Raw genomic sequence first — 12,191 nt, forward strand, 5'->3', positions numbered from 1 at the left:
GTAGGTTATCGAAAAGAAAAATTTAGCTTAAAGGGGCTGATAATTTTGTCCCTAAAATGGTTTTTAAAAAATTAAAAACTGTTTTTATTCTAGCCAAAATAAAACAAATAAGACTTATTCAAGAAGAAAAAATATTATCAGACATACAGTACTGTGAAAATGTCCTTGCCCTGTTAAACATCATTTGGAAAATAATTAAAAAAGAAAAAAAAAATCAAAGGGGGGGCTAATAATTCTGACTTCAACTGTACATGATTAAACCGTCGAACTATTGTATAAACACAATATCACATGAGTAGCAGTGCGATATGGCTGTATATCATCACTGCAGTCTTGTGCCAACACACGGCTCCCACCAGTGCTGATATATAGCCACTGCTACTCGTGTAATATGTATATATATATCTCATTTGACAGTCAGAGAAGTATTGTACATCTTGTAAAAAGGGGCATAATAGGCCCTCTTTAAAGTGTATGCTTCAATAATAGAGTCAGCATTATCCATTTTGATTAATACGAATCAAAGTATCTCCGTATTTAATCCAATACTCATCAAGTGTCAATAAAGATGCAGAAATAGACCTGAACTAAAAATACAGCCAGTAAACAAAACTGGGCTCTAATTCCCATCAGGCCAGTGAATCTGGGGTAATCTGCTGCCCCGTAATAAATAATCAGATTCCCAAATAGCCAATTAGCTCACTGTAACACTGGCTTATTGTCTATGTGTGTGAGTCTGTGTGTGTGTGTGTATGCGTTAGTTGTCTGAATGAGCTTGACTCAACGTTTACTCACTCTGTCCTTTCCATCAATGAAAGACTATGAAGGAAAAACACAAGTTGGCAACTAAATATGAGTTAGAGTGACCTACTTTCCACAGAGTTTACCTTCTTTAACTGTTTACTACAAACCGACCTGCGTTTTGATAACAGAGCAGACGTTAATGATACGTGTTGGTGATAGAAACATGGCCTTTGATACAGTAATAATCAGGTTATTTTCCAGTAATGGTCAGTCTTATGCTTATTGTGACAATATATGTGTGATATGTTTATATAATATAAATAATAAAACTCATTCATTCATTCATTTTCCTTCAGCTTATTTATGCGTTATTTTTCGGCTGGTTTTTCCCTTAGTTATCAGGGTTCGCCACAGCTGAATGAACCACCAATTATTCCGACAAATGTTTTATCCAGCGGAAAACATTTATTTTTATTATTCAGTACTGGGAAACAACCATACACTCTCAAATTCACACACATACACTATGGCCAATTTAGTTTATTCAATTCACCTATAGGAAATTGGAGCACTCAGAAGAAACCCATGCAAACAGACTCGAATCAGCGAGCTTCTTGCTGTGAGGTGACAGTGCTAACCACTAAGCCATTGTGCTGCCCATTTGTAAATACTATTAGAAATAAAATAACTATTTTCAAACTTAATGTATTTAACAATGTAATTTATGTTTGCGACACAAAACTGAATTTTCAGAATCATTACTCTAGAAATTATTAATAATATGTATAATTTATGATAAACTTTTCTTAAACTCAGATAGAAACAAAAACAAATACAACCAAAATCAAAATATAAAAGTAGCATAAAATTGCAGTAATAAATCACACTGCAATAAAAAAGAAAATACTTAATATGCATATATTTAAATTTTTTGTTTTATTTATTATTAAATATTATAATTATTATATATTAAATCATATATATAAATATATGATTTAATATATAATAATATAATATAATATAATATAATATAATATAATATAATATAATATAATATAATATAATATAATATAATAATAATAATAATAATATATATATATATATATATATATATATATATATATATATATATATATATATATATATATATATATATACTTTTTGTGGAAACCATAATACATTTTGGTCAGGATTATTTGAATATTGTAAAAACCTTTTATTGAAAAATATGTGAATAAATATGATCACTTTTGATCATTTTAACGCAAAATACTGCAGGCAAAAAGTTGGGTGTGTTTTCTTTTTTCAGACTTAAGGCAGTGATCGGCGTGACTGACGGCGTCTGCCTTAAATGTAGTCACACATTTCAAGAGTTCCCACTTAGATATGCTTGGCGTTTATAGCAGGTTTGGTATGCTGTCCCGGGAGAGAACCCTGAGCTCGGAGATACTTGAGCCCAAGGCTCCCAAGCATATAAAGTCAATAAGCATATAAGGGGATCCGAGATCAGGTAGGTCTCGAGAACTCCCACTTAGAAAAGGGAGGAAAAGGAGGAGATGGAGTGGAAGGGGGGATTCTTCCAAAACGAAGTTAGAGTGGTAGGGAGAAAATGATCCATTTATAGTAAGCTTGGATCACTCTGATTGGATTATTACTGATTACAGATGACAAGCCAGTCGTGCTTTATCATATCATGTGCTCCTCTCGAAATTAGTTTGTGAAACTTTACTTATACTTCTGCATCTTGTGTTACTCTGCAATACCTCTTCCAATATGCTAGCTGACAGAAGATTTTTATTTTGTTTATTATTGCTATGTCTTTCTTTTTCTTTCTTTCTTTTCTTTTTCATTGTTTTTTCATTGGTTTTTATCTGTTTTTAATTCTTTTAATCATTTTTATTTTCTTGTTTCTTTTATTCTTGTTTATGTAAAGCACTTGAAATGAAATGTGCTATATAAGTAAACTTGTCCTGCCTATATTAGTGTTGAGTTTCTTCGCAGTTTTTTTATTTTTATTTTCTGATCGCTACCGTAATGTACAAACACAAATCAAAAGTTTCCATCTGGAGCTCCTTCACGGGACTCCACACTTGCAAACACTCGCTTCATCGGGTTCCCGGATTTCAGAACTGCCCACACTTGTCACTGCTACTGAGCTCCTATTCCGCAACTGTGTTGTTGTGACATGTAGTTACATTTTTTAAGAGGTGGGCGCTGGCATCTGCGACCGTACGAAAGCTGCGCCAGACCACACACGTGCACTTGACGCAGAAGTATAAATCAGCCTTAATAAAAACAAAACTCCCTAAATATACTTTGAAGCGTTTATTTTATCATGTTTCCTTCAGCTTAGTCCCTTATTTATCAGGGTTCACCACAGTGAAATGAACTGCCAACTATTCCAGCATGTGTCCAGCAGCAGATGCCGTTCCAGCCGCAATATAGTACTTGAAAAATTTGTTCAATTACAATACATATTTTTACTATAAATTTCAAATTCCGCAACTGTTAAAAAATGATTTATATCTATATTCAGGAGTTTCTCAAGTGGTTCAAACATAATTAGCATGATTTTATACAATTTATTCTACAAAAAAAAAGCTTTTTTCTCAGTATTTTTGAAATACACTGTGACTTTATACCCAAAGTTCAGATTTTTATGTTAGAACTGTCATGTTTAACAAGAACAAAAAAATAATTAGCATATTTAAAAAGCCATAAAATAGTTGCAATGTCTAATCCAATCAAACACCAAAGAGAGTGTGCTGAAAACTCTCAGCTTTACCCAATTTAAATACACAGTAATAAGCTCATTTGCATATTTAAAAAGCCATAAAATATTTGCAATGCCTAATCTAATCAAACACCAAAGAAAATGTGCTGATAACTCTCTGTTTGACCCTTTTTAAAATGTACAGTAATAAGCAAACGTCAGTGAAGTGTGCTGATAATACAAGCATGACCTTTAATACAGCAGTAATAAAGTGAAGTGATTATATTATGCTCATCATATGATCCCGCCTCCCTGAGAGAAAGAGAGGGAGAGAGAGAGGGAATATATGGCTGTCGGCCACTAGTACGAGCACCTGATCACGTCCCACTGCAGACACACACTCGTAAGCGACGACACACACACTCTGACGGGGCACTTTCTGATATGTCCCTTCAGAGCCACCGCAGGGACTGTAATGCTGCTGTTCTGTGCCAGTGTGATAGTGCAGCGGTGGGTGGAGTTATGATAATGAGATGCACAGGGAGGGGGGTATATTGTGGAAGGTTACACAAGACAGTCAATTTCCGCGTGAGAGCATGTGCTGAATTCAAAGGTTTTGACTAACAAATTATTAATGAACGTGGTGCATTTTTCATATTTAAAAGTCCCAGTTCCTAGTTTTAGGAATATCTATATATCACCTCCTTTTTAAAAAAGTAGGCTTCTTTTTGTTCATAACTTCATTAATATTTGATTTTTTCCCCAAAGAATTTGCTTGCAGTCAGTTTAGCTAGTGTGTTCTCCAGTTCTGGTCATGAGCAAGTTCTCAGTGTTATGTAACTGAGCTTAAGATGCAGTGACGGGATGTGATTCTCTGCTGTCCATGTGACTGAGTGCGTCTTATACCTGCCATCGCCTCACACTGAGTTCACACGTTTAATATGGAGCACTAAAGAAAGACTGAGCTTCTCACCTTGCCTGTGGACTTCACTCCCTTCCAGACGCAGAAGTAAACCATCACCCACACGGCCAGCAAGCACAGCATCAGCTCCCAATTAACGGCGCCCGGCTCATCCAGCCCATCCGAGATGTTCAAAACCTTGTTCCTGAGACAGAGAAGCACAGTCATCAGTCAAAAACACTCAGAGATCCACATAGAAATCTGATATATGGCAATGCTGTGTATGCAAACTATAGATATATGAGGTACTAGTTCATATTTGTTTTTCACTTATATAAATAGTCCTACTGTAGATGTTAGACGCATTACAAAATATTTAATAAATGGTCATTTACATGTTTTCAGTTATTGGAATTACAATATATATGTTCAAATACATTAGCTATAATTTTATATATGTGTTCATACATGAATATAGAATATATTTGAACATATATGTACATATTTGTTATTCCAATCGTTGAAAACAAACACTCACCGGCCACTTTATTAGGTACACCTTACTAGTACTGGGTTGGATCCCCTTTTGCCTTAAGGACTGCCTTAATCCTTTGTGGGATAGATTCAACAAGGTACTGGAAATATTCCTCAGAGATTTTGGTCCATATTGATATGACAGCATCACACAGTTGCTGCAGATTTGTCTGCTGCACATCCATGATGCGAATCTCCCGTTCTACTACATTCCAAAGTGGCTCTATTGGATTGAGTTCTGAGGACTGTGGAGGCCATTTGAGTACAGTGAACTCATTGTCATATTTAAGAAACCAGTCCAAGATGATTTACGCTTTATGACATGGCGCACTATCCTGCTGATAAAAGCCATCAGAAGAGGAGTACACTGGGGTCATAAAGGGATGGACATGGTCAGCATCAATACTCAGTTAGGCTGTGGTGTTGACATGATGCTCAATTGGTACTAATGGGCCCAAAGTGTGCCAAGAAAATATCCCCCACACCATTACACCACCCCCACCAGCCTGAACTGTTGATAAAAGGCAGGATGGATCCAGGCTTTCATGTTGTTGATGCCAAATTCTGACCATCAGACCATCTGAATGTTGCAGCAGAAATCGAGACTCATCAGACCAGACAACGTTTTTCCAATCTTCTATTGTCCAATATCGGTAAGCCTGTGTACTTTCCTGATTTTAAGTGTAGATCCCAGTAGATCAGCAGTTTCTGAAATACTCAGACCAGCCAATCTGGCACCAACAACCATGCCATGTTCAAAGTCACTTAAATCACCTTTCTTCCTCATTCTTATGCTCGGTTTGAACAGCAGCAGATCCTCTTGACCATGTCTACATGCCTAAATGCTTTAAGTTGCTGCCATGTGATTGGCTGATTAGAAATTTGCATTAATGAGCAGTTAGACAGGTGTACCTAATAAAGTGGCCAGTGAGTGTATATTTGTTGTATAATGACCATATTTTATTTTAATATGTTTATATGACATATAAATATGATATCTGTATGTTATATTCTTTTAGCATCAGCATTTGATGTAGCCGTCTCGCTGTACTGGTTGTTGAGGAAAAAAAATAACGTGCTTACAACATGCAATCAGATAAGAGGAACCGAAAAGCAATATAGTGCTTACGACATCACAGAGAAGGTAACATTTGAAGGCTTAAAAACCCAAACTGTTTCTCGATTCTAAGACTGTTTTTGCACGCAACTGACAAAAAGTCGCAGGCAAATGAAACTTTAGTGACAAGGCAGCACTGGCCCAATCAGGCCAGTAATGATACTGTCTACTGTCCTGAGCATCTCACATGCTGGCCCCGGGCCATCGGGCAGTCCTTATCGTTGAGCCCTGAATTGTAATACTTTTTTTTTTTTAACCTTAAGAGACATTGGAATTAAACTGTAGCTAAAATGTATTTATTTAAATGTATTTAAATTTTATAAATTGTATTTATTTAAATTGTATTTATTTTATTTAAATTGTATAAATTGTATTTATTTAATGTATTTATTTATTTAAAATGTATTTGTTTACATTTATTTAAAATAAATAAATAAATGTATTTATTTAAACTTGTTCAGTAAGCTAAGTAAAACTACCAAAAAAAACGAACAATAATTTCATATTTATTTTCCCCCCACTTCTGTACTTGAAATTATACTGACGTGACTTTAAAATTAAAGTTAAACCTGTTACACCCATAATATATAATCCTCTGTCACTCATGACATTAAAACTAACCATGAGCCGCTTTGAACGGTCAATCCACGAGCTCTGAAAACAGATGTCCCTCCAAATCAGAGGTTTCACCTTGAATAACCAATGCCTATGTAGATTCATAAACCCCAAACACAGATCCAGGATTGTAGAGTCCACATGACCAAATGTAATGCCACAGGTTCATAACGACCAGAGAGCGAAATAAGTGTCTAACCGGCTTTAGCATCTGGGATAAAAAAAAGACAAAATGCATTTTAAATTTTAACCACAAAGGCACAGGAATCTCTTGCATTAAAATGAAAGGCGTTTCAAATAAACTCTGTTTATATACTGTGACTTTCAGATTTTTTAGATTGGCGTTTTAAAGATAATTTTTGCAACATGTATAAAATGTAAAAATATGAAGAATATTAATGTCAATATATTACGAATTATATGTATTGATGCTATTAAACGTCAAAATATTAAAGGGAAAACTAATAATTTTGTGAAGTCTATTTATAAACTAATTTCATGCTTATGATTGATCACGACTGGTGCCGCATTAGCTAAGACATAATTCACCAATCAGATGATTCCTAACTATAAATACCCAGAGTGTCTTACTTTAGTTATTTTCACCTTGAAGAATCCGCCCCTTCCAACCATACTCCTTCATCTTTCCTTTTATAGGGCGGCATAGTGGCCCAGTGGTTAGTACTGTTGCCTTACAGCAAGAACGTCACTGGTTCAAATGCTTAAAAGGCCAGTTGTCATTTCTGAGTCTTCGTGTTCTCCCTGTGCTCGTGTGGGTTTCCCCCGAGTTCTCAGATTTCCCCCACAGTCCACAGGCATGTGTGATAAGTGAAGAGCAACTTATAATCTGTCATCAGCTCTAAATAAGGGGGGAGTTCATCGAGATCTACCTGAGCTCAAACTCCCCTCTCACCCTGCAAACAGGAGGGAGCCCCGGGCTCATGGATCTTATGAGCTGTGAGGTGACAGTGAGCCACTGTGTCATTCTTATTTTATAATTATATATTTAAATATTTTATATTAAAATATTATTTATATATAGCCCCTTTGTGAAATATATATACAGTGCTCGGCATACAGTAATTGAGTTCACCCCATTTTGAAAATAAATTTTTATCCATTTCTCAGTGAATATAGGCAATGTATTTTGGTGCTATTAAACAAAACAGATTTATTAATCAGATAAATAAAAAAAATATATGTATTTTAGTCACCAAACATTTTTAGAAATTGAAAGATTTATTTACAATTAAATTTAAGCGAAATATTGCAAGAATAAAATAAACCTACGAAATTTCAAAAAAAAAAAAATCTATATTTTTTTGCTTCTCTTAATTTTTCATCTTTTTAAAATTTGTATTTAATATTTTTCTCTAACATATAAATTTGGTTGGTTACTAGTTTTTGGACCTTTATCGTACGTTATTTTGTTGCATAAGCTTCAGATTTGGCTTCAGTACCGACTAATCTAATGTATCCGTACAAATATAATATTGTATAGCTTCCTATGAAAATATGAAATTTAAAGATAGACTTGTGAGGGGTGTACTCATATATGCTGAGCACTGTATATATAAATGATTCATCTGTCATTGACACTTAAAGCAACTTAAATTATGAAAATAGTAAGTAAAACATGCTCAAAGCACCACACATTTAGGCATCTCACACACACCTAGTTTCAACAGGTCATTTAACAAGAACGTCATAAACGTCATCTTTTAACAAGTGGTTCATACAAAAAAGTGTAAATCAGGAAGGAATTTCAAATATTGCTTGGTTATATACTGTAATTTCCAGAATTAAAAGAACCTAATGACCTTTAATAAGTGAAAATAACATCAAACAAGGAACAACATGCTCAAAGAGCAACACATTTGGACTGAAGCCAAATGCACGACAACTGAGCATTTCACACACCACTAGTTTCGCTTTAAACAAACCATTCAACAAGAACTCAGATAAACCACACTGAACTGAGCTAAACTGAACAGAACTTAAACACTAAAAAGACTGAACTACACTGTTCCAATTTACTTTGACCATTCATGTGAAGCTGCTTTGACACAATCTACACTGTAAAAGCGCTATACAAACAAAGCTGAACTGAACTCATTAATCTTGTCACTAGTGCTTCTTACATAAAAGCAATTTGAAATGTTGATTGGTTATGATAGGGCTCACACAGAATCTACGTGCACAGATTTCTGCAAATTTCCCATCATTCAATCTATTTATTTACTCATGTAAATGTGTGTAACAAAAAATACACAGTTGAAGTCAAAATTATTCACCTCCCTGTGAATTATAATTATTAATTCCAAATATTTCTTAAACGTTGTTTGACATATCAAGGAATTTTTCACAGTATTTCCTACAATATTTTTTCTTCTGGAGAAAGTCTTATTTGCTTTATTTTGGCTAGAATGAAAGCAGTTAAGGTCAATATTATTAGCCTCCTTAAGCATTAATTTTATGATTGTCTACAGAACAAACCATCATTATACAAAGACTTGCTTAATCTTGAAAAATGTCAAGTAAAATATGATGTACTGTCATCATTAAAGATCAGTTATAAGAAATTTATTAAATAATTTATTAAATTGGGGAAAAATACACAGGGGGGCTAATAATTCAGATTTCATCTGCATAAAATATATAATGTAGTATACAATATATACTATTTTTATATCGGTATTTAGTATTATCAAATAATATGCACGTTTATTTGGTTTATGTATAATACAGTTTTGTAAAGTAATTCATTCATTCATTTTCTTGTCGGCTTAGTCCCTTTATTAATGCTGGGTCGCCACAGCGGAATGAACCGCCAACTTATCCAGCAAGTTTTTACGCAGCGGATGCCCTTCCAGCCGCAACCCATCTCTGGGAAACATTAACACACACACATTCACACACACACACACTACGGACAATTTAGCCTACCCAATTCACCTGTACCACATGTACCGGAAACCAGAGCACCTGGAAAAAACCCAAGCGAAGGCAGGGAGAACATGCAAACTCCACACAGAAACACCAACTGAGCCGAGGTTCGAACCAGCAACCCAGCGACCTTCATGCTGTGAGGCGACAGCACTACCTACTGCGCCACTGCCTCGCCCTTGTAAAGTAATATTATCTGTATTATAGAAGATATGCTATATGAGAGACTGATCATTCTGCATACAATTTTTTTACAAAGTTCTGTGCAGAAATGTTGTAGCAAATAATGCCCGCAGATTCTGACCGGCCCTGCTTGTGATTAATGGCAAGAGAAAAGACTCACTCCCAGAATTCAATGATAGGAGAGCGGCCATTAGCAAGCTCTTCGCACGTCAGGTTGCCGAATGTGGAGTTTCCAATTGTGCCGTTCTTGCAGTCACCCTGCCGGAAGATCTCGATGCAGTTCTCTGTGTTCCAGGGGTTGTCGCAGGTGGACCAGGGCAGTGTGGCGTTGAAGGACTTGATAAAGTAGTAGAAACCCCAGGCCAAAACCATAATGTAGTACGTGTTGCAGAAGAACACAATCACCATGGAGGCATAACCGAGTCCTGAAACAAACCAGCAAAGGACAATGTTACTCAAGGTAAAGGCATTCCAAAAATTCGTTTTCACACCAAACGAAACCCCTTCAGGTGTACAGTATTGTGTACTGGTAAATCATACCAGTAAAAGAGTTAGCTTTGATTTACAGTTGTTTACAACAACAGTAGAACCGCCATGGGGTAAATTGTACGTCACGGTTTTACAAATGTGCATACCAAAACACACCTTCAATTAAACATTCAAACCTCCCACTCATTGACTTGTATTAAAATATGTCTCATTTACAGTTGCCTGGTGTTTTAAATAATGTAAGAAATTTTAAGGTGAGGCATTTATACCTGGTTTTTTTACCTGTTCTATCATGCCTGTATTTATACACTGCTTATGATTTAAAGGTCACTTATGATGAAAATTGTAAGCTGTTTGGACAGGACTACTGTGTGTTAGTATGTGTTCACAGTCATATTGGGGTGATATAAAGACAGTAAGTCTATTTTTTAAAATGTCCTAACTTTAAAATAAGATCCAAATCCCTCCCATTTTGATGCTCACCACAACTTTTCCCTGCCCACCTAATTGATTGACAGACACACATTAACATGTCTCCGTAGTAACAAGTATAATTATATCAACAAGACCGGACTTGCGCAAAGCAACCAGGACTAACAGATCTGTTTAGCTCTCTCTGATCATCAGTCATCATCAATCGTGATCAAGAATGAGTTTAAAACGTTTTTTTAAGAGAGTGCATGTTTGTAATAAAGTAAGTTAAAGACGGTAAAATCGCTGTAATTTTTCACCACAGCCGCATGTCAGCACAGTTATAAAAGACGCTTTAATCCCAGTTTGTGAATGTTAAATCAGGTTAATTTTGAACATTAACATAACAGGTATCCATACAGCGTATTATTATTATTATCATTAAATATTTAATTATTATTAAATATTTATTTAATTATTATTATTAAATATTTAATTATTATTATTAATATTAAATATTTAATTACTTTAAATAAAGAATGAACGTGCATTGTTTTAAGTGCAACTAAAGTACGAAATGTAAAAGACAAACCTTTAAAAAGAGGGGCAATGTTCCACACGTTGATGCTTCCAGCCTTCATAAACTGTCCCAGCGCAATCTCCAGGAAGAATATCGGAATGCCTCCCAGAAATATGAATAACACATAGGGAATGAGGAAGACTCCTGTACAACAGAAAAGAAGGAAAAACAGGGTTAAACATAATATGAAAAGACATTTGCAACTCACTTAACCTTTCTGAAACATTTTAGATGTTCAGTGAAAAGTAAGTGAGCTTAGATGAAAAGGTCTGAAATAATTCAATGCATTAAAGAAACAGTACTTCAAAAAAATCACAATTATGTCACCAATTGACTTCCATAGTACAATATTTACTCCTTGCTATGGAAATTAACAGGGACCACCCACGTTTTGGTTATATTTATTTTTCAAAATATCTTCTTTTGGATTTAGCCCCCCCAAAAAAAGAAATCGTTTTTGGGAGCGGCATGGTGGCTCAGTGGTTAGCACTGTCGCCCCACAACAAGAAGGGTGCTGGTTTGAGTCCCGGCTGAGTCAGTTGGCATCTCTGTGTGTTCTGAGTTTACATGTTCTCCATGTGTTGGTGTGGGTTTCCTCCAGGTGCTCCAGTTTACCCCACAATCCAAACACATGCGCTATAAGTGAACTGGATTACTAAATTCGGTGTAGTATATGAATATGTGTGTGTGAATATGTGTATAGGTGTTTCCCAGTACTGGGTTGCAGCTGGAAGGGCATCTGCTGTGAAAACATATGCCGGAATAGTTGGTGGTTTATTCCGCTGTGGGGACCCCTGATAAATAAGGGACTAAGCCAAAGGAAAATAAATGAATAATCATTTTGGAGATAGTTCAGCCTAAAATGTAAATTTACTCACTATATACTCAACTTCAAGGGTTCCAAGCCTTTCTGTGTTTGTTTTTCGGTTAAACACAAAAGAAAACATTAATAAGAATG

At 35.3% G+C, this 12,191-nt stretch overlaps 1 protein-coding gene across 3 annotated transcripts in view; it reads right to left on the bottom strand.

The window, feature by feature from the left end:
- Positions 1-12,191, bottom strand: part of slc6a8 (solute carrier family 6 member 8) — a 67,986-nt gene that overhangs the window by 30,645 nt on the left and 25,150 nt on the right. For all 3 annotated transcript variants that reach the window (XR_012383790.1, XR_012383789.1, NM_001327868.1), the window contains exons 2-4: positions 11,246-11,377; positions 9,914-10,178; positions 4,431-4,563 (exon numbers count right to left, since the gene is read on the bottom strand). Coding sequence is in view for 1 of the 3 variants with exons in the window: in NM_001327868.1 (NP_001314797.1) it covers positions 4,431-4,563; positions 9,914-10,178; positions 11,246-11,377 (530 nt within the window). In the remaining 2 variants the exon portion in view is untranslated. The remainder of the gene's footprint in view (positions 1-4,430; positions 4,564-9,913; positions 10,179-11,245; positions 11,378-12,191) is intronic.

This window comes from Danio rerio, chromosome 8 (genome assembly GCF_049306965.1).
Source record: "Danio rerio strain Tuebingen ecotype United States chromosome 8, GRCz12tu, whole genome shotgun sequence".
Classification (NCBI taxonomy): Eukaryota; Metazoa; Chordata; class Actinopteri; order Cypriniformes; family Danionidae; genus Danio; species Danio rerio.